General features: G+C 41.0%; 1 protein-coding gene across 3 annotated transcripts in view; it reads right to left on the bottom strand.

Annotated features, from left to right (window-relative positions):
- GRIA1 (glutamate ionotropic receptor AMPA type subunit 1) overlaps positions 1-23,740 on the bottom strand; it is a 368,086-nt gene extending 344,346 nt beyond the window's left edge. For all 3 annotated transcript variants that reach the window (XR_008375243.1, XM_053566867.1, XM_053566868.1), the window contains exons 1-2: positions 23,296-23,740; positions 20,157-20,294 (exon numbers count right to left, since the gene is read on the bottom strand). Coding sequence is in view for 2 of the 3 variants with exons in the window: in XM_053566867.1 (XP_053422842.1) it covers positions 20,157-20,294; positions 23,296-23,377 (220 nt within the window). In the remaining variant the exon portion in view is untranslated. The remainder of the gene's footprint in view (positions 1-20,156; positions 20,295-23,295) is intronic.
- Positions 23,741-24,114: the final 374 nt, after the last annotated feature.

The raw sequence follows: 24,114 nt of genomic DNA, 5'->3' as shown, positions 1-24,114 counted from the left end.
CAAAATCCCAGGTCTAGTCTGTAGGACTCCCTCTACTCCCACCCTCCTCCACCCTTTTATTTAAGCTTCCTTTCAGATCCTATGTACATTTCTGTAGTTTCACTTATCACAGAGGAAATGCTTCAATTACCAGGTATGTAAGTGAGCTCAGGCCATATGAAAATACTATAGCCTGAGTAGTTTAAATAACAGAACTTATTTCTTCACAGTTCTGGAGGCTGGAAGTGCCAGCTTGGCTAGGTTCTGATGAGGGTTCTCCTTCTGTCTTGCAAGGGGCTGCAATCTCACTGTATGTTCGCATGGCCTTTCCTTGGTGCATGTATACAGAGAATGAGAGACAGCAAGCTCTCTGGTGTCTCTTACAAGAGCATTAATTTTTTCATGAGGATCCCACCCTCATGACCTCATCTAAACCTAATTATCTCCCAAAGGCCCCATCTCCAAATACCATCACATTAACAGGTAGGACTTTAATATATGAATTTGATTGGAGGGTGTGTGATAATTCAGTTTAGAGCACCATAGATTTAGGATGATACTCAGAAAGATTTATCTTTATTGGTCGAGGGATGCTAGAGAGGGCAAGTTTGAAACCAGTGAAAGATTTTTTTTTTTTTTTTTTTGAGACAGTCTCACTTTGTTGCCCTTGGTAGAGTGCCGTGGCATCAAAGCTCATGGTAACCTCAAACTCTTGGGCTCAAGCAATCCTCTTGCTTCAGCCTCCTGAGCAACTAGGACTACAGACATCCACCACAAGGCTAGCTATTTTTAGAGATTGGGGTCTTGCTCCAGTTCAGGTTGGTCTCAAACTAATGACTTTTACCAACAGTGCTGCAGTCACTGGGCCATTGAGGTGGACGTAGTGAGGCAATTCTGCAAATGAGCCAGGTATCCAATAACCTTACTGACTGAAAGACTTCCAGAAACAAAAAGAGCAAACCCTCACCACTGCTAGCCAGTCTGCCCTCTCAGGATGGACTCTGCCATGTTGAGTCAGGTATGCCAAGCCAAACCATGTGTTTTGTTTTGGCCCTTGGAGCCACAGAGAATAAATGCAATCCTTTTCCAAAGATGATTGCTTAGATGTCTGGGGATAAAACCTGACCCATAGTTTTTCCTTCTCAGAGCCTCTGACCATTGCTTACTGAAAATGCTTTGTAAGTCTGGCACAATTATTCCTACAAGCTCTGTGTGAAGTCCAAGCACCCAAGGTAAAGTGGGGCCAGAATATTATAAGGATTTCCTTATAATATTCCACTCTCCCCATCATGTAAAGGGCTGGGGCAAGATAAATTTTGCTGCCTCGGGGCCTCGGCAAACTGCCCCCCACCCCAATCTCATCATTCTCCCTGCTGATCTCATCATATCCCCCTCAGCCTCTCTATGCAATCTGCCTTTTATTTTTGATATTAATGTTATATGTTGCATGAAAAACAATTCAGTTCAATCTGCCTATTTTTGAAACAGATTTGTTTTTGTTTGTGTTTTGACAGCAGTGCAGAGGCTGGGTGTTATTTCCTGGGTGGACATCTGAAGGTGGGCTACCAACAACCGGCTTTGCAGGGACAAGGAAAGGAAGCAGAGCAGCAAGGCTGGTCCATGCCAATTTGGCAAGTACTTTGCCGAGTCTACCAGTCGTTTCTGAGATAACCAGCAGTTCCTTGTTCTGGGTAAAAACTGTTTGCAGGACTGGCTCCAAAACTTGATAGGCAGCCTGGAAGACTGGAAAGCAGCTTCTCTTGGTGGTCAGAAGTCCTGGATTAGAATCACGACGAGCCACTGACTGACTACAGACAAGCCCCTTTCTGCTCTCTGGGCCTCAGTTTCACCACATGTAAAACAGAGGATTAAATTAAGCCTTGAACCTCGTAAGATATTCACAACCAATTCAGGAAAAAGAAGGACTATACGTTTAGAAGGTGCACCCTCTACCCTCTTTAGAAATTAACAAAACATGCTAGCATCTTAAGGGATCCTCACAATCCTAAAGAACAGCACCCTCCCCCTGCTTTGTGTGCTCCAGATGACTAAATTTATGACCACACAACCTTCTTTTATCACCCCCAAATTCCCCTCCAAACCTACTAACATCAGAATTCTAATGAGAAGCATCAACTTGATGAGGTCCTAATGTCCTTTAAAGTGAACCCTTTAGTGCTTGTAGGTAGAAATGTAGATATTCTGCATCATTTGACATCAGGTGACTTCACTCTTGGCTGAGGATTATTAGCAATTGCTAAATAACATTATCCTTATTTACATAATTAGCAATTGCTAATAACACCATCCTTATTTACATAAAAAGAGAGTCTTTGGAATATTGGCTGAGAAATTTTTAATTTATTATTCTGTCTCTGAAATACACTTTCCTGGCCTTCAAAACCTTCTCTAGTCTGATACCAGCTTACTTCTCCAAATGTAGATTCCAGGGCTCCCCGGAAACCCTCACACAAATCTCCAAACTCACCATGATAACCTCCCCCCTCTTTCATGACCTCTTCTTTGGTCATTTCACCTCAACCTTCCAATTCCCACCTATGATCCTGAACAATCCTTTTTCACAAAGCCCCCTAGACCTGTGTAGGAAGCTGCGTCAAAGAAACATTAAACTAGGATCAGTACTGTCATCTCACCCAAGAAAGCTGAAAAATACATTTCCGAAACGGTCTCAATTACAAATGTTTTAAAAAAGGAGTCAGGTCCTGATTAATCCCCAGTTTTATCCTAAAATTCACTTTCCCAAAGCAGTTCATTCCTCAAACACTTTCGTGAACATTGCCCTATATTTCACTCTAGCAGCAACAAGCTATATATTTAGTTAAAGCATTTTGCCTTCTTGCTCCCAAATAAGTGCAAGGCCAGATTTAAATTTTACTTTATTTTATTATTTTAAGTCAGCTGACTCCAAGCAAGACCTGGAGAAGGAAAAAGAACTATCTTGGCAGACGGTAAAAGGAAACACATAGCAAAGTGGCGTTATCTTGGGGTTTTGTTGTTGCTGTCATTTTCAGATCAAAGAGGCTTTAGATCTAGAGATCACCTCACTAAATTACAAAATCCCATCCAGAGCATTTTTATTCTCTATGCCCCACAATTCAAGGAGAATGTTAGATTTTCTGATGAAGGCTCTGGAGGGCATTTCCAAAGGAGCTTGTAATCACAAACAATTACACTGAACAAACAATAATAGCTTCCATTTATTGGGCTACTTTACTCCACACCACGCCTTATGCTAAGCAGTTTCCAAATTTCTGTCTTTCAATCAGTGTAACTTTAAAAGAAATGTATTACTACTCTTGGTTTATAAAATAAGAAACCAAGACTTTGAGAGGCTAAGTCAATTATAAAAATCACACAGGATCTAAAATTAGAAAATTATCTCCAAAGTCCTTGCTCTTAACCATTGTATTACCCAGAAAATATTTATTGAGAATCTACCCTAGGTAATTGAGTTGCAAATAAAATCTTTTGCTCTCACCCAAAGATCTCAGGGTCTTGATGGTAAACAGTAAACATGACCTTTTCTCAAGGTGACAAAAGACAGAAAGTCAAAAGGTTAATAAATGTACAAAAAAGGGAGCTGGTAAAATAAAGGAAACGGAAATCAGCTATAACTAAGGGAATGAGAAATGGCTTCACAAGGCTCTGGTAGTATCTGAGATGCATCTTGGAAAGTAGTCTGTTTTTTTTTTTTTTTTTATCTCACGCTTTTATTTCATCACTAAATCTTGGTAGCACCGTTCTCAAAATACTTTATAAATCTTACCCCTTCTATCTCTCCTTTTCTACCACCTTGTCCAAGCCACCATCATCAGTCACCTAGACTTTTGCAGTAACCTCTGACCTAACCTCCCTGAGTCCCTTCTGGTACATTGGATTTATTATTATTATTATTATTTTTTATGGAATTACACATCTATGCCCTTTGCCATGTGACTTTGTAATTCCCTCAGAAGGCAGAGTGAGTTTTCCTGCCCCATGAGCGAACGGTGGAGGCACACGTCTTTCTGGAGCCAATGGAATATTAAAGGACTTAGTGGACGCGACACAAGCTGAGCCTTTTTTTTCACCTCTTAATTTTTTTAATTAAATCATACCTGTGTGCATTAATGCATTATGGGGTACAATGTGCAGATTTCATATACAATTTGGAATGCTTACATCAAACTGGTTAACAAAGCCTTCATCTCACTTAATTATTGTGACATTTATACTCTACTCTTAATAGATTTGAACAAGCTGAGCCTTTAAATACACTTGCATGACATGGCTTAGCCCCTCCATGAGAGAAGCCAGTCTTTTTGTAGCTGCTGTCCCCTGACTCTCAATCTCTAAGGAAAGATGCATAGGGCAGGCCTAAATCTTGTAGTTCAGCCTCATCTAGCCTAGAACATAGTCAGAACCAGAGCCAATCTGCACTCTGCAGGCTGAAACCTGCAGGCTATGATTATTACAGTTTTTTTTTAATGTTTTTGTTATAAGCCACTGATATTTTGATGTTACAGCTAGTCCTTAAGTTATAAACATTTGACTTATATACAACTCACATTTACAAACTATTATAGTAAGTCCCCAAGTCATAAACATCCAATTGATGCACAACTCAAACTTACGAATGGAGGCTATTGCAGACAAGAGGCAAATGTAACTCTTCTATTTAATACCAACTCAAGAACAAACTTACAGAGTGTATCTCATTTGTAACCCTGAGACTTCCTCTATTTGTTATGCAGCAAAAACTGACCAAGGCATACTGTTTTCATATCAATTTATCACTTTCCCCGTCTCCACAGAGGAGCCATAGTGATTTTTTAAAAGTTAAATCAGATCACCACACTGTCAAGCTTAAAACCTGTTAGCAATTTTATTGTATTTAAAGTCTCAATTCCTTATCATGGCTGACAAAATACTGTGCCTAACAATTTGCTCTGCAGGCTTTAGCTCCTCTGGCCTTCTTTCTGTTCTTTGAATATACAAGCTCACTCTCATCTTAAAGCCTTTATACTTATTGTCACTTTTACTTGGAAAATTATAAAGTCTAGATCTATACTGTCTAATACGCAACATATTTACATTAAAATTAAAGAAATTAAATAACATTAAAGATTTAGTTCCTCAGTCATGCTACCCACACTTTGAGTAATTAGCATATGTGGTTAGTGGTTACCAGGTATAGAATGGCTCTCATCATTGCAAAATGTTTATGGATTATAACAAGGCTCAGTTAAAATATCACCTCTTTAGAGAAGCCAGCCCTGACTACCCCTTCAAAGTATCTCTCCAGCTTACTTTCTGTCCTTTAACTCACTTGGCTATGTTTGTATTATTTATTAAGTCTTTGAAATCATTATATGTTTTTGTTCTCCAGAATGTAGACCTTAAGTAAGAATTAATTTTGCTGCTTTTGTTTTCTCTTGTATCTGCAGGGTTTAGGAGACTGTGTGTGCTCAGTCAGGATTGAACAAATAGTGAATGAATGAAAGAAGTAATAGTGAGGACTATTCCAGGTGGACACAGTAGCTAGAACAAAGCAGTAAGAGAGTGAGAGGTGTGTTTGTGGTAACAACTGGTAGTCTAGTTTGCTAGAATATAGTGTGTGGTATAAGACAAGTCTCAAAAGGTGGCCAATTGAGACAATATTTTTAAGAGACTCATATCCTGGGATGATTTTGAACTTAAAACAAGATGAGCAGCCACTGATGATTTTTTTTATTTTTTTGATATGGGAAAGTTTCATGACTAGAAATAGTCTTCAATAAGTTGATCGTCCACTTCCAACTGTGAGACAAGTGGATTATGTCACGGAGACTAGTCAGAAGGCTAAAGCCATCATCCAGTGAAAAAAAGGAAAAAATGGCGATAGATTCAAGAATCATAATGGTAGTGAAATCTACATATCACATTTGTTATATGGAGACATTAACAGAATCTGAGGAGTCAAACAAGACACTCATATTTTGAGCCTAAATGATTCAACAAAAATAAAATTAAGTAAGATCAATGAATTTGGCAAGAAAAATGCCCAATTCAGTTTTTGATATGTTAAACTCAGAGTGGATAGGCCAGACTCTTGGAGAAAGGGTAGACATTGCGGAAAGAAAAAGAGCAGGAGCCACAGCGGACCCCAAAGGTAGAGGTTGAGGAGAACATAGCCCCACAAACCTTAGGGTCCTTAGGGAGGAATGTAAAGACCCTCATAGGCCTTAGGCTATAAGAGAGAATACAGCTACATCTGCTGATGAGAAATTCATCCCTAGCCCTAGTGAACTGGTTTATTACATCAGAGTAGAAACCACATTTTAAAGTACTCAGAGTGAGCATGGAGTAAGGAATGAGAATTGGTAAGTACAGCACGAGTTATTTTCCCAAAGCTAATATACTACCATGATTCTAGATTTCATATAGACCCTATGGACTTCCCACGCCCCCACACTCCTGCATTTCAGTATCATGGAGGGCTTGCCTGAAATGTTCTATGCCCTCCCTTATTGCTGTGCTGCCTCCATAGCCTTTACCAGGTGGGTAAAGGATGCCGGAGCTTATCCTGCTTACCCAAGAGGGACTCTTCTAATTAACCACCTCAATTAACAAATTGAGTTTGGCACAGAGCTAAGATGATTTAACATTTCTTCGAGTTAACATTTCCTTCACACATAATTTAAATCTCAGAATCCTTTTTATAATCACACACTTGGAAGGGGATCGAGAAGCCATCTAGTTCATCTTCCTCCTTCATGAAAGAACGAATATATGTATGAACATACACACACACACACACACACACACACACACACACACACACACATTCTTCCTGCCATCCTAATAAGCAATGACTTTTAACTATTTTGGAGCCAAGACAAGAAGTATAGCCAATTCCATCACCTCTCTGTTAGGAGTTCCCCAGCATACCTCATCCTCTCTGCCTTGCTATGCTTAGAGGCTTTCAATACTGGTCGCCTTTGAGCCTTGCCTGTGAGTACATCTTTGCCAGACCTTGACTTGCACATATGATATGGTGGAGACAAGTTAGCTTCTGCCCCCAAGACAGGTGAGTGACCTAGTTTGCAGGAAAATTTTCCAGGGCACCTCATTCTTCTCTGCCTAGACTAAGATTCTCAATCCAATTTGTCCTTGGTGCTAGTTTTTCACGTTCCACAGAGGATCATACTCGCATCGGGTTCTTTTTTCTAACGGCTGAGTTCACAAGTTGCCTCCATAGAGAGGCCTTCTTTGAACACTTAAAGTGTCTTGAATACCTAATCCAGGTGTTCTTTTACCACAGTGACTGTGTCACCACATCCTACTTTCTTTATGACCCTAGTAATGATGTCTCTTTTTTATTAGTAAGTGTATATATTGCCTATCTTCCTAACTAGAATACATGCTCCATGGAGACCAGGATCATATCTATCACTCTACAGTGTGCCCTTAGTGCCCAGCAAAGTGTGGAATGCAGAAGTGGTTGCTTCTATTGGCTAGCTATTGCTACAAAATAAACCACCCCTAATTTTCAGTGGTATATAACAATGAGCATTTACTATGGTGTTCAAAGGTCTGCAGAAGGCTGGGACAGCTGTGATTCAGTCTTTAGTCTGTGAGTTGTGGGTTGGCTGAGGCATCTCTGCTTATTGTATTTCTCTTTCTTATGGACTGGCAGGCTCTCTAGGGCAGTGGTTCTCAACCTTCCCAATGTCGCAACCCTTTAATACAGTTCCTGGGGGTTGCAACCCATAGGTTGAGAACCACTGCTCTAGGGCATGTTCTTTTCATGGCCTCTGTTTAAAACATGTCTATTAGTATCTAATTTTCCATAGCAAGTCACATGATCAAATGTAACATTAATGGGGCAGGGAGGTATACTCTTCTTGAGGAGTTTGGGAAAGATATGAATAATTGGCAAATAATAATCTGGTCTACCATGATGCTCCACAAATATCAATTATTGAATACATGAATGTCTCCTTATGTATCAGTTGACATTTTCAGGTACACCCCTTCTCATTCATTACATACCTGTGTCTCATCAGTGTCAGTTTTAGAATTTAGGTCATATAAATTCATGACCTAATATAAAAGAACCATACCACCTTGTTCTCCTTCAAGGGGAGCCAACTTAAAATCTCTGCCTGTTTAACAGAGGTTAAATCCTCCTTCATTTGATCCCGGCTCTTGCTATCCCCCCTTTTCAGGCATAGGGAATGTTTCATTCCTGCCAAAAACTAGAGGGGATGGAACCAATTAGAAGAATCTACCATCTGGTAGTGTGGGCTCATCAAATTTGCAGCCAAGTTTCCAACAAGGACTGTTAAAGAGTTTGTGTGCAATAGTTCGAGTGTTTGAGTAGAGCAGGAAATGTCGTGGTCACTCAGTATGAGAATAGGTGCTTCAAGATCACCTTAGGGCTGACAGCCCCAACATATCATCAGAGCAGGCTGAAGGGAAAACCCTTTTGTAACACTTATGGGGGTGGACAGCACTTCCTAAAAATGTTCCATGAATACAGGTTTGCTCCTAGCTGGGCAAAGATTATCAAAGACTCTACACAGCTTTGACTAACTCATAAGCTTGAATTTCAAACCAATTGCTGCCCTGACCTCTGATCTTGCCTTCACCTGCCAGAATCCCTTTTATGTTCTTTTCTTGTTGATGGATCTTCTGCCTTTGTTGACCGTTGGGTCTATGTTGGTCCAGCTCCAGCCTGTCTGACTTTTCTCTTTTGAAGAGATGTGCAATGGGAGGTAATCTATGGTTTTTTATTTGTTTTTGTTTTGTTTTGTTTTAACCTAGTGAGAATCCAATCTGCATTCTTTTGGTAATACATCTTGATTTCCTTCAGGGGAATTACTCCTTCTCCATGTCTGTATAGTTTGGGTAGGCTAATTTAAAGCAATGGTCATTTTAGTCCTTCTCACCATCCCAAGTTCCAAGAAAGATCATTTTATGAGGCCCAAGCAGCCAAAAGACTACAATATCCTGGCTACTGTGTCACATTCAGAGATGAGTATGTGTCCCAGGTTTTATTCAATGACTTCAGGCAGATGAAGGCCAGCAGTGTTGGAATCTTGTATGTAGTACACATATGCCTGAGAGTAAAGCCAATCTAAACAAAAGCAAAGCCTAACATTCTGGAGAGTGTGTCTCAGTCCTAATGACATAGGATCCAGCCATACATGAAGTCAAAACTATCCACGTAGTTGGGTTTTTATCATATGCCATCAAAGAGTCCAGACTGTTTACTACTTAAATGTGGTTTCACTCTTGTTTCTATAAACAATTATTTGTTAATCCAGAGGAACTCTATGATCCACATCTTTAGTCCATTCTTTCATTTTTATTTTTTATTAAATCATAGCTGTGCACAATAATGCAATCATGAGGTATAATGTGCTGGTTCCACATACAGTCTGAAATATTTTCACTGAACTGGTTAACATAGCCTTCATGGCATTTTCTTAATCATTGTGTTCAAACCCTTATACTCTACACTATACTCACGTGCACAATTCTTGCAGACTGAATCATAAGTGAAAAGTAAAGCTTCCAGACTTAGTGTGCTATGTATGATTATTTGAACCTAGGATAAACTGAGCTTTAAGATTTCAAATTTCTGGGCGGTGCTGTGGCTCAAAGGGTTGGGCGACAGCCCCATATACCAGAGATGGCAGGTTCAAAACCAGCCCCGGCCAGAAAATGCAAAAAAAAAAAAAAAAAAAAGATTTCAAATTTCCCTATCCACAAAATAGATTAAATCATAGATAATGACCTTCATAGGAAAACACTAGCCACATTGTCCTTATGTGCATTTATGTTAATAGATAAGAAGCTTGGTTAATTACCCTCCCCTGCATTTGCCTAGCACTTCTGATATTTCAAAGCTTTTTCACATAGGTAATGGCATTTGCCTGTGCTAATAACCCTTAAAATCTGGCATTTCCAACCCATATCATACTTTGGAAACTAAACTGGATACAAAGACTTCTCAAGGTCATACAGCAAGGCAATGTCATAATTGGCATTGACAAGTTATTTCAAATCCTGCATAGGCTAATCATTCTATAAAATAGCATTGGAAATTGTTATACTGATCTGTTATACTGATTTTGTTTCTCAAAATCAGAAAAAATATATACGGATGATTAACATTTTATTGAGATAATCATCACAGCATTGTTTTCAAGAAAAACGTTGGAAATAAATAAGATATTCAATAAAAGGAGATGGTTTCAATAAATTGGGGTACATACGTGCAATGGACTTTTAGGAAGTCATTAAAAATGAACATGTAACAGTAGAAGTACTAAGTAAATCAATCATGTTATAAGATGGCAATATAAATCTATTAATTTTTAAATTGATAAGTTCAGCAAAAAATGGAAAGTTTAATTCTTAGTACTATAATTATACAAATTTTGTTTTTTGTCTTTGCTATCTATGTTCCCATGGCTTTCTATAACATCCATGTTATTTTTGCAGACAAAATAAAAGGTATTCTCAAAAAGTGCATTTCCATTCTCGAGGATCTACACAATGAATACACTGGAACTGGCCTAACCATTGGGTGTTAATTTCATCATCCTCCAAGTGCCTCAATATCCCCAGTTTTGCCTACATTTTTTGAGACTCCTCTTGTGCCTCCTATGGCCTTAGTCTTCCTTTTAATCTTTGGCTAGCAAGCTGGGACACACCAAGTCACAAGAGCAGTCAGGAGTGAAGAAAGATTTCCAGTAACCTCAGCACACCCCAGCCAAAGCCGGCACATGGCATCACAGGCTTTGTGAAAGTGCAGTGAGCAGTGTGAGGAAAGTAGCAGGTGCCAATGCAAAGGGAGGAGGGCTCCTGCTGCAGGGGGAGCCCAGGACCCCAAAGGGACAACAAATGGGCAGCCAGTGGAAGAAGAAAAGCCCTCCCAGTCCTCACATCTAGAGATTAAACCAGAAACACGCAAACCTCTGCAGCCTCTGGCTCCTTCTGAAAGCTGTTTCTGTGAAAAGGGGGCAATAAAAGTGCATATGTCGTGGAATTTTATTGAGTGGAAAATTGATTAGAAACTTACTATTATTTGGTCCTGCCCATCACAACCACATATGGTTGACATTTTTACTACCACCTTCTTTTGAAAGAAACTGAGGCTCAAAAAAGAGTTGACCTGCATGAGCCATGGCAAAGTTAGACCTTGACCCAGAAATCTTTCATTCAGAAAATGGAAACGTAGACCTTATTTAGGATCTTGCATGGAAACAGTCCAGCAGGAGCTGGAATGAGCTTTCAATTTGACTTACACCTGCTTTTCACCCCTATAACCTACTAGCTAAAAACCATCCATATAAATTTACAGTGCAGCTGGCTGGAGCTCTCGAAACTGTTTAATATCAACGTATTGGAAACAGCAATGATTCAGGCCCATTTTCATCACTGCTGCAGCTGTTACATGGCATACACTATTCATTCATTCATTCATCTAGCACCACTAAACACTAGTCTATTGGTGGTGAACACTGGACACTTTCCTGTGTCCAGAAGCTAAAGAAAACAAGGCCACTGACTTGACATCATTTAGTCCAGTTGGGCAGATAAGGGTTCAGGGGACTAAAGACTAGGGCTAAGTGTAACATTTACCACGAAGGTATAAAGGGCCAGGGGCAAGAGGAGCGTGTGAACGTGAGAAAGCAAGGATGGCTCAAAGCAGAGGATGCAATAAGAGCTAAGACTGAACAGAAGGGCAGAATTTCAACAAGGGAGTAAGGGAGGAGCAATTTGGAAACAACAGTGGAGCTTCCCTATTGATGAAGTCAGCAGGGACTCTGACTGATTCTTTGCCTCCACACAGGCCCACCAGGTCTCAAGGCCCGGTGCTGGATCAGCCTGTAATCTCCATGACCACCCACAGGCACACACAGAGCATCCCCTACACCCCCAGCATCTGTCCCCTCCCTCTGCCCAGCTGCCAGACTCCACCCCAAATTGGTGATGGGAGGAAAAGAACAAAGGCCATTGCTACATAAGCCAAAAGTCTCCAGGGAGTATGAATTTGGCAAAGTACTCTCAAGCATCTGATTCCAAGTGAGAAAACAGAAATCTAAACCTGGCACTTCTCTGCTTGAAAGTCTTCAGTGGATTTTCCACAGCTCTTGGGCTAAAGATCAAAATCCATGACAGGATCTACAAGGCCTGGCTCGGCCTCTTGCCAGGAAGTTCCTTAAATACTCCTGCTATGCCTAACATCACATGACCAAAGCCTTTAGTTCTCAATTCAAATATCTGTCATCTCCCTGCCTAGAACTGGTTCCTTTGTAATATACTTTCAGAGAATCATGGCCCTTTCTTGTAGATCATTTATCACAGCTTACAATGATAAGCTCATTTGTGAGATTGTTTAAATAACAGCCACATCCCTTCCTAGCTGGTAAGCTCCATGAGCACAAGAGGCTGTTTTCTGTGTTGTTCACAAGAGTAAACACTCCATAAATATTTGTTGACTATTGAATGAGTGCTTCTGAGGCCCATGATATAGACTTAATGCTCCAATATTTGCATATGCAACATGGTGGGCAGAAGTCAAGAGTTTTCTTTAGATTCTCAGTTGGTGTAGGGACCCTCTCCCTATCCAAAGACTAGAGAGCTTCTTTTAATTTTCTTTTCATAGAGTGTTCTATATGCTCTGAGCATAGAAATAAAGCCCTGGAAGGCCTCTCAGAAACCATGAGCTTCATTTCATAAGCATGAGAGGAAGGTGCGTCTCCATATTCACAGCTGAATGATTCAAGAAGACAGTTGAACATTTAAATTTTCATCTTTAAATCCTAATTTAGTGTACTTTTAGTACATCAAAAATGGTATATGTGTGTATACAAATATAATGTATATTATCTTCCCATCTATGTTCTATTTGTCTTTACAAATTCAACTCAAATGTCCTCATTTTATGAAACCTAGAAGTTTTCCAACTAGAAGTTTTCCTTCCCTTCTCAGACACATTTGTATGTGTGAAGGAGAAAGAGACAGAGGGAGAGAGAGAGAGAGAGACTCACATCACAGCTTTTTTGCTCGTGCCTATTTTCGCTACAAGAACCTAAGCCCCTGAAGGGGAGAATCAATGCCTAATGCATTTTATTTTCCTCAATTTCTAGTGCAACGCCTTGTAATGGAAAATAGATTTCATCTCTTGCATCAACTCTGACCAATTTGTGGTAGCTGCATAGAATGCTATGGTGAGAAGGAATCTGAGGCCATGTGTAGATTCAGTAGGAATGAATTATGTGATCAATGAGTGATGTCTGCAAGGGTAAGGAAGCGGGCAGTGATGGTACATATGCCCCCTTAGAAAGGAATAATAAAAGTGTTTTGAATGAATGAACAAATAAATGAATGTTATCAGCTTTTCCGATGTCTTCTATGATTTCTTTATCCTGAGCATTTTATAGGAGAGCAGTAATCTCACTTATCCCAGCTGATATCTTCAAACTAGACAGAGGAAGAAATATTTACAAATATTGATACTCTAGAGAATTGATACTATAAGAAGTTGATATTATCAATATTAGATTACATTTATAACACAAACCAACAGACGATTACAAATGCTAATAACTGTATGTGTTAAAGAGAAGGCACAGGTGGAGATGGGGAGCGAAAATCAGATTGGATTGTAACGCTAACCAGAAAATGGTAGACATCTGCCATTGAACCTAGAGAACAGTGTGGGTGCAGGAGGCAAATCTGAACTCACCACTATGTGCAAACAAGCACATACAGTAAGCAGTTGGGGTGGGGGGGAGGAGGAATATTGTGACTTCACCCATTCCAATACCCTCCTCTCACTGCACCATTAAATTGTGTTCCACTCTGTAATGCCTGCTAAAGCTCCATCTCCTCTGCCCCCACCTCCACCCCAAAAGTATTTGTTATCCACAGCCATAGCTTCTGCCTCGGAAATCTTAACACTTAATCTTGAAACACTGTGGCACTCCTACTATTGAACTCTTTCCCAGCTGTTCACTTCGTTATATGCATATAGTCATAAGTATTTAAAGAGAGAAAGCTCCCTGAATATTTGATGCCCCCAAATTGGCTTCATATACTAGTTTAGGCTTTTTTTATTTGTTGTGTAATATAAAGAAGACACAATAGCTCTCTCAGCCTCAGTAGTATCATCTATAAAATGAGGATAATAATCTTTAACAATTATTATAAAGCTTAAATAAGACAACATCTGTGAAGTATCTGGCACAGAGTAGTTCTTCCAAATAATCTTTATTTCACCACCAGCCACCATTCCCTTCATTACTGTTTACAAATTTTTTGACATCAGGAGTTACACAACTTTTGAGTTCATTACTATTTTTGTTACAGGGTAAATAATAGATAGAATTGGAATAAATTAATAAAATGATGGATGCTAAAGGCTACAAATCAGGGGTGAGCAGATTGGTCAACAGGACTGACCAAGTGACATAATTTGGTTCAACTGGCCACACACACATCAAGAAATTGTGAGAACTTTGGTTAACTTGAGAATTCATGCCTTAGACTTAATGAGGGCAGCACTCCTCAGCTCTGGACAATAGCATCTGAGCAGGAATGTGGGTCCAATGTTGCTCAATGCCCTAAATTTCTCCAAAAAAGCTAGAAATTTGAATTTGTTTGCCACCTTTTAAAAAGCATTGCAGAATCCAAGCAAAACAAATCTGTGGGCTTTTAGTTTGCAGCTCTGAAAATGATGAGCCATGCTCATCAGGCTAGAGCTAAAAGGCATTCTGTCTGTTACCAGAGCCTAAAATCTTGCTAGATTATCTGGGCCTCCCAAGCAGGACCTCAACAGAGAGGTCCTGTAATTAGGGATACTACTCTCCACCAGATTATTACTGAAGCTCTCAGTATCTTTATGTTCTGTGATTTCTTAACTCCTGGAGACATTTGTTTGTGTTAGAGGTATTACCATGTATATCCTCAACAACACCAAACTATAGATCTATGTGATCTTGCTGAATAGCAGTTCATATTCTGGTGGCAGAGCTAACTTTGAAGGATGAGTCAATCAGAGCTTGCAAATTCAATGCTTGCAAGAGCCAGAAGATAGAGAAAACAAGAGAAATGGGCTGGTTGGGAAAGAGGCTGTCTATATGGGATACTCCCTATTTCATCTCAGGCAATTCAAGCTGCATCTGAGGTCTGACAACTAAGTTCATGAATTCATCCTAGGAAAAAGTGCTACATACCTCCTTACTGAATATCACTATGGTCACCTTTGAAGTACTCCCCTTGGGAAGCTATGCATAGGTGCCAATACCTATGCATAGCTTCAAAGCAATTTTGTCCACCCTTCAAAGCAATTTTGGAAGTCTCATTTTGGAATAACATCAGTGCTGTCATAGTATAATACACAAAAATATGTAACAATAATAAACACTACTCAGTAAGACTCTGCCACACATCAACAAGAACACAGCTTTGAGACACTGATACACCAAGGCTATGAAACCTTACCCAGGTGTTTGTACAGTGCTGCCAACGTAAGCACATGGTGGCAAGTTTGCAAACTTAATTGTCAGACCATGTACGATGACAGCTCAGATGAACATTCCAGAAAGAGAGTTCCAAAATTGCTTTGAAGGGTGGACTAGGCACTGGCATTGGTACATAGCTTCACAAGGGGAGTACTTCAAAGGTCACCATAGTGCTATTCAGCCATGAGGTATGAAGCACTCTTTCTAGAATGAGTTTGCAAACTTAAATGTAAGACCTTGTGGACCTGGAGACCCAGTGTTGCCAGATGTTTTAAAATTTTAAGAGAAGCCAAGATATACAAGTTTTGATGCAAAATCTCATGATTCTTGAACAGTATGTGGCCCCAAAACTCTCTTTCCTGGAACTGGCCTCTGGATGGGGGTGACCCTTTCTGTAGCACTTGATAAGCAACAAGAAAGAAAACAGTGCCCCTGGATATGAAGAACAAGGAAAACATCCTCTTTGCCTTGGCATATGCCATTCCCTCTGCCCATGCCATTCCCTCTGCCCAGAAAGTGGTTGCCTCTTCCCTTTTCCTGCCCATTCACCTGTCCCCCTGGAAAATCTCAATAGGTAGTCCCTGGGTTACAAACAAGGTAGGTTTTGTAGATTTGTTCTTAAGTTTAATTTGTATATAAGTTGGAACAGACACATTTACCTATTGCCTGTAATCACCCCACCACCCCCTTTGTAATTGTGAGTTGTATGTCAGTCGGATTGATGTTTGCAACTCAGGGACTGCATGTATTTACACGTATCTTTAAGATTCAGTTCACCACCACCCTCTGAGAAACTAACCCCACTCCTCAAGGGATCTGTAATACTCCATACAAATTGCTGCTATAGCACTTACAATGTTACATTTTAATTTTCTCTTTACAGGACAGTCTTGACTCACTAGAGATAAAGTACTTCAGGGCAGGAAATACATCATACTTTTGTATGCATTTCTAGTATTTAACATCATGCTTGGGTTTGGTTAAGGGCTTAAAAATGCTTACTAAAGGCATGAATGACTTTTTAGATTAAAGAGTTTCTCAAAGTGTGATCCCCATATTAACTACTATAGCATCTCCCCAGGGCCTGCTCTTAAATATTCTGATTCAGGAACTGGAGAGTTTGCCTCGAGTCTTGCTTTAAACAGGCTCCTTGGGTGAATTTTATGTGCACTGAAGTTTGAGGAACTCTGCGCTGAACTGTAAGCCCCGCAAGGAAAGAGACTGTGTCTTTTTTATTGTCCCTTATGTAACCAGCATCTGGCACAATGCTTGGCATGAAGCAGGCATTCAGAATGTATTCGCTGAATGAATGAATGAATGAAAAGGTAAGAATTAAATTGCAACAGCACTACTCACTACTCAAACCTCTAATAGGAGCCCTGCTCTGCATTTCATTCACTCCTTTATTTACACTTACCATAAAGGCACCAAAATAAGCCAGATAGCAGGTCAGCAAATACCTTTTCTATGGACAGCTGCCCCAACCAATGTCCCTGCAGGCTTGGAAGAGGGTTTAGAGGAAATCCCAAGACATTTGGGTTGCTGATTCAATTAATTTACCCAGTAATGATGGCAGAGAAAAAAAGCAAGAAAGATTGAAAGCAAAGATACCAAACTCTCACCTTGACCAGTGATATTAGTAATGCTCCTCTTCCATCTCCCTGCTTCCCTGCCCTAGAACCACTACTTTCTCATTTTAATACCCTGTTGCAAAAATGTCTAGCAGGATCTGTGGCTGTTAAACTTCCTCTCTCTTCCCTTCTCCACCCTCTGGTGGAGGGATAATGAATAGCAAGATATGCAGGAAAAACATCAAAGGACAGCAAAAATTATGTTCATTTGCTGGAGATATGACTGACTGGGGCAGTTAATTTAAGGTAACTATGAATCCAGACTTCAAAAAGGCACAAAATTAAACCACAGAAAAATGTTTTTCGTATATGATTAATTAACCCATTCTGCCCCAAGTTGCCCTCTTTGACATTTTTTATTCTATTCAAACCAGGACAGGTGGGACCCAGGGACTACAGTGAACATAGCTCCAAAGCTTTCCATAGCCTCACATGAAAGTTACCAGAGTCTATTTCAGGTAGGCCAGGAATTATAATGCCATCATTCTCAACCAAATAGCCTAGTACCCACTCTGAACTTGGAACCAAAGAGAAGAAATGAAAGATTTAAGCACAAAATAAATGTACTGCTTCTTAGACAATCCCCCAAACAGTGTCCCTCAACTGGACTGTAACCTCCAGTGGGGGACGTTGTTTTATCATTTTTGCATTTCCGATGTCCATTTCAATTTATAGGTTAGGAAAAAATATTTAAAGAATAACCAAATGAACACGGCAGGAATTAATGGAAACCTGTTCACTAGTATATGGCAAGCACCAAATTCAAGAACCCAGATCTGTTTATTCTAGGCCTATTGACCAAAGTGGACAATTATTATTCCCTAATAAATAGCTAACAATTTCATTAGAGATCAAGTCTTAGGTTGTTAAGATAAAAATACAGAAGCACCACCTTTTGCTCTAGAACATTTCCTCCTATTTTCATCTTTTATTATCTTGCCCTGCTAATCAACATCTTGATACTAGCTGAGCAGTTAGCGTCTCTTTCCACCAAACTCTGTTGCAGGCAGTTCTCAGCAGTAGGAGTGGAATAAACACACATACCAGCCATTTATTCTTCTTGATTCACTAAACCAAGTAATCCTTCTTAAATAACGCACCCATATGAGAGTATGACAAAAGCTATGGAGTATGACAAAAGCTGTGGAGCCTCTCCCCAGGAAATAATTCAGCACATGCATGTGCATGTAAAATATTATGCATAATCTCCCTTGGTTTACAGATGCACTGATGCCCCCACCTAAATCCCCCTGCAAAGACCCTACTGTAAGCCATATTGAGAGATGTTGAAGGTTATCTGATAGCTAAATATTTGCTCAATATTATTCTAGCTTCCCAAGAAGCTTGTTTCATAGAACTACAATTCAACAATTATTCAGCTCCTTTTCAAAGGTAGTTAAGTAACACAGCAGACAATATCTTCAACCTCAGCATTACCAGAATGCAGAACTGCTATTTTATTTATCCAATGGGTAACTCCTGTGCAGTTTGAAACACTCTTAAGTTTTTCCTTTTAGGTGCTTTATCAGGTCACTGCCTTATAAGACCCTAAACTTTCCTTTTCAGTTCTTGGAATATCTCACTAGAGTTGACCAGGTCACTACAATTGACCAGGTTACTATTGGTATATCTAACAAAATGTCCAGCAACATGAATCTCAGAGTAACAAGGCCACTATTTCCTTACTGAGGACCTTGGGCAAGTCACATACACTACCACAGTCTCAGTTTCCCCATCTCTAAAAGGGAGATAACATACACCACTCTGCAAGGCTCCTATGAAAAGTAAATGAACTAACACTAAAACAATTAGTACATTACATGAGCCACAGTCAATCCTCAATGAATGGCAGTGAATGTTACTAAAAATGTCCACAAAGTACTTATCATAATTCTTGATACATTCTCAATATATAAAATCTGTTATAATTACAATTCTTGAAATTCATGTCAACATTATGAGTGGTCTGAAGGATAGGAAGAATTCTGACTTCTCATTTTAAGATTTCAAAGCATGCTCAGTTCAAATCATTGAGCACCCACCATGTGGGAATTCAGGAAAGAGAAGAAGGAAATAGAGTCTGTGCCTTCAACCATAGCTCAACAGAAGTCACCAAGTCCATAGATACACACAAGCCTATGGTGCCAATTTAATTCAGTTTTGGGCCTCAAATTGTTCTTGCACATTTAGGTCACACTTCTATGCCATAAATTTTTACTTGAGTATAATCCCTTAGGGAAAAATGTCTCTACTGATTAATTGTTCATCTGTTATAAAATGACAATCATACAACCATACAGGCTTCCTTTTCAGTCCTTGTTGCCAGAAAAACTCAGAATGATGCTTATTGACTATGTTTTATAACACATTCAATATCCCATATATTTATCTAGCCTTTCTTTTTCTTGAAGCCACCTTTGTTCTGCTTTCAGCTCAAAGGCCATCCTACCAACTGTGTCTTCAGCAATGAATCATTTCAAGTCATTTTAAAAATGATCAAGGCATCACGTTTTAATAATTATCAGTCACTTCAAAAAAATGAGAAACCAGAAGTATACAACTTCTCAACTGTCTTTTTTTTTTTTTTAATTCATGCTACAAAGACATTTCCTTTTTTAAAATTATGGACAAGAAATAACTTCAGCATTTTAAACCACATTCTCATAATGTCAAAACCTTTAATTCTACGTCTCTCAGAAGTTCCCTATGTGTGAAATTCTCTTAGCTGAGCCAGAAAACCTCTGTGAGGTGGGGGAGATACAGTCAACCCAAGTACCCATCTGCTGGCATTTAAAGTTAGCTGACAGTGAAAAAGCAAACCTATTCCATGAAACATTGCAAGGGCTAAAATGCCAACTGCTGGAATCACTCAGAAGGCTCTGGAAATTTTTCTTGGAGGGCTTTCTCTTGTGAAGACAAATGACAACTAAAGTCATTTTTGCAATGCCACCCCCTACCCACAGGTCCTCCTTTCACTGGTCTAGCACAGAAAGAAATCTCAGAAATAGAAGCAATTACTTACATCTATAGGTCATCTCAAAGCTGTCGCTGATGTTCACAATATCAATCTGGGGGAGCAGCTTCGGGGGCTCTGTGAGTTGCGACAAAGCAAATCTAAAAGCGGCATGTTCCTGTGACTGCTGGTTTGGAAATAATCCCCCTGTGAGGAAAGAGAGTGCAACATGGTATCTGGGCGAGGGACAGCCTTGAGTTCTTCAACAGCCCACCCCAGATGAGCCTTTTTCTTCCCCCTAAACTCACTAGTTGCCACCTTTAATAGTGGCAATGAGAGTTCAAATAGACCCAACTAGATGCTGAGGCTTAAACTTCTGCAGATGAGCTTCTGTGTGACAAAGGCCTCTGACTAATCTATCACACTGTTTGAGCATTTGATTGTGTGCCCCTCAACTCAGCTAAGGTCAGAGGAAACTGGAGAATTGTGATATTTCACTTCTTCCCATTCTCGTGCAGATCATCCAGGAGGGCTTTGCTCTTGCACACACATAAAGCCCCCCTCCCACCTGTATCTAACTCATCTTGTCTCAGTCCATTGTCACCACAGAGCCTTACAGGAAGGAGGTGCTAATCAGTGTGGCAGAGTGACTGAAGTACAGCTCCCATGCCCTGGGGGCTTCTCTAGCACTAGAACCCTTGATTTGAACACTTTTGGTCTTTGGCCTGGCATGCAAGACCTGCATGCAATTTAACTATTTTATTATCTCTAAGGTTTATTGTTCATTTATTCTGAAAACTTCTGATCTTCAGCAAACAGTATTTTGCTGTTTCTTTCACCACACATGATCCTAGCTACCTAGGAATGACTTGTTACATAAGGGATTACCATTGTGCGTTTGCTGGGTTGAACCTTGTGCTTCAAAGATGTGGAATCTTAAAAACGTCAAGAGAATACAAACATTCTATTCTAGTAAAAAGCACAGTAAAGGTGCCTGTCAGAGCTCCTGTTCCAAGAAATAAGCGTACATGGCTTACCTTTGTGTTTACTGTGGACATATAAATGAATTAAAGTACATTTCTGTGAATTAAAATCAGCTATTTCTAGAGACTCAACTATAATGAATGTTTACATAGAAGTTTATCTCAGATTCAACAGCAATTATAGTCCCAATATAATGTACTTTTTATAGGGTGGGTAAGAGTTTGTTTATAAGAACTAATAAAGGGATTGCAAGGCTTTTGTTAGAGATCATACAAGTGGAAGCAAATACTACCTGATAGCAATGATATTTTCAGCATTTGTTCTACAATTTAATGTTTCAACCTTTTTTTTGAAAATAGTAGCCATGGTTTTATCGGTTGAACAAACAAGTTAGGGCTAAATGTGATAAAAATCTGAGTGACACATGAGCAAACATACCACATACACAACAAAACGTTTTCATGCATTTACCCCAATGACAATAAATGTAAATACACTAGACAGGCATTTCCAATCAGCAAAAGATAGGCAATGTATAAGTACAAACATAAACAATGCCGCACGTAGAAGTGAGTGGCTTCCACATGTACAGTGCTCCCATTTTAAGGAGCAAAAGCAAAAAAAAATCTTTCTTGATTCTGATGTGACACCCACCCACCCAGATGACCACACCCCAAATGCTTGTCTGCCTCCTTCCTCCCCCTCTGCAATGAATGAAAGAGAAGAGGTGGGAGTGGGGAGGTAGAAGGCTCCAGACTGGGCTGCCAGGGAAGTGTCTTCCCTGAAGACAGAAGTTTTGCTTGTGAGGCACTAGCACACGTACACACAATTCAGAATGTTGCTTAACAGGTGTCAGGCAACAAAGCAAGTTACTCCAAGGCCGTTTCAACCACCCTCCCAGCCAGCCAGCTAGAGAGGCAGAAAGAGATGGGTTCTGCAGCACATGTGTTTCCCACTGAATACCAACTCCAGCACAGCCCCCCCACAAACACACACACACACAAAGAACACAAACTACCAGCAATGGGAACTTTCCCCAGTGGAGTCATCTCCTTACTGAGGGAGAAATCAGAAAGCAAACCAACCAAGATGCCTCCAAGCAAAGCAGCTCACTCCATTCTGGGACATGAATAGCATTGAAACGCGGGTTACACTGAAGCCTCTTGGGCACGTTTTGTTACTGGTGCTTTTGCTCCTGTTTGTTCTGCTCTCCCCCATTATTATTAGGAGTAGCATCATCTGTCAGCTCCCCTGTAAGTTCAGACATACAGCGAGGGTGGGGGCCTTTTAGAGACATAACAACTAGGACGGGGAGACGGGGAGCAACAAGGCAGGCAGCATGTTGAAACCTGCCTCCAAGTTGGGAGGATGGAGCCCGGGAATGAGGACAGCGGTAGCCAGCAGGAGAAAGGAGCATGTATGTTTGTGAGTCTACAGGGGGGCAACCTCTGTGAATGGGGAATCTAAGAGGAGTGGGCAAGAGGAGGAACAGAGAAAAGGCAGCCAGGAAGTTCCAGGACAGGGGTAGTGAGGACCACCAGCCCAGCATGGCAGACAGCAAAAGGCAAGCAGCTGGGAGAGTCCAGAGCAGGAGAGAGAGCCCGCCGGCCCATCCCAGAGTGGGGGCCCTTCTGGCATTATTTCAGGGGCTGCAATACACCCAGCACTCTTCACTCCTTCATTTAGAGGGTCTCTTTCCTCTCCCCCAGCTGAGAAAGCACTACCTCCCTCAATTAAACACACATGTGCATATTTAATATATAGTCACACATAAACACACACACCATACATACTTATATAAATAAATGAAACCGAGGGCCATCTACCAAGGAAAAGAGTTAACTCCTGGTGAGTGATGTTTAACCCACCACCTTTTCCCATTTTTCCCATGCTACAGCCTGATTTTTTTTTTTTCCTCCAAAGCAGTGTTTCCTCCATTTCACATGCTCATGCCTGGAGTGTGAGTGGGGTGTGTGTGTGTGTGAGAGAGAGAGAGAGAGAGAGAGAGAGAGCGAGCGAGCGCACTTCCCCTCTACCCCTCATCAGATCGGGAGCAGCCCCCTCCCCTGGATACAGCCCAAGTCTTCCCCCCAGCTCAGCAGCATAGCTTTAGACAACCAAACAGAACAGTCAGAACCGGGGAGTGGGGACACAAGCCCACTCCCCCCAACAAAAATCTTGACCAGACCCAGAAAGTCCCTCCCCAGGTGGCCCCCTCACTCACCGATCTGGATGTTGTTGGGGAAATTGGCCCCTACTACCGCGCCTAGGAAACTGGTGCAGAAGAAGGCAAAAATGTGCTGCATATTCCTTTTTGCATTGGCGAAAAAGAAGCCCAGGTCCAATCATAGATTTGGTGTTTCCCCCCCTCCCTGTAGTCCTCTCGCTGCTCTGCCTGTTCTTTTCCTCCTGCCGTTCCTTCCTTCCTCCTTGCTTCCTTCCTTCCTTCTGAGAGGTCTGTCTGTTTCCCTTGGAATCCGAGCACTTAAACTGCAGCGTTAACACCAACTGACAGCCAGATTAACTGAGCACGGGAAGAGAAGCCCGTCCTCACGCTAGCTGGAGCGCTGGCTCCCCCTCTGCTCTCCTCGCGCAGCCCGCCTCTCTCTCCCTCCCTTGCGCTCTCGCTCTCCCCCTCACGCTCACACAGCAGCGAGCTCTCTGCTAATACCCACGGAGCCGGCTCCGAGTTCCGTGGCCGGCCTCCCCTACCCACCCGCGCCCGCCTCCCGTCCTCACCTTAGCCTCTTTTCTGAGTGTGCGGAGGGGTGTGTGTGTGTGGGAGACACACGGGGGTCCTCGCCGCCTCCCCCGCCTGCCCGAGCTCTCTCTCCCCCCTCCCCCACCCCGGGCCTAAGAAGCAGCTGGGAATGTGGGATCAGCTGGAAGTCAGTAGGTGGCAGGGGGTCCCCGCAATAGTCCTCAATCCATCAGCTAAATGCTTGATCTAGGTCACTTTTTCTAGGAGCGCACGGGGCTGAGCTGGATATATTTCCTGCACTTCACTGGCCCAATTATTCTTACAACTAATTCCTGAGGGGAA

This window comes from Nycticebus coucang, chromosome 17, assembly GCF_027406575.1.
Source record: "Nycticebus coucang isolate mNycCou1 chromosome 17, mNycCou1.pri, whole genome shotgun sequence".
In the NCBI taxonomy this organism is placed as follows: domain Eukaryota; kingdom Metazoa; phylum Chordata; class Mammalia; order Primates; family Lorisidae; genus Nycticebus; species Nycticebus coucang.
This window is presented reverse-complemented; position numbering and strand designations above follow the sequence as displayed.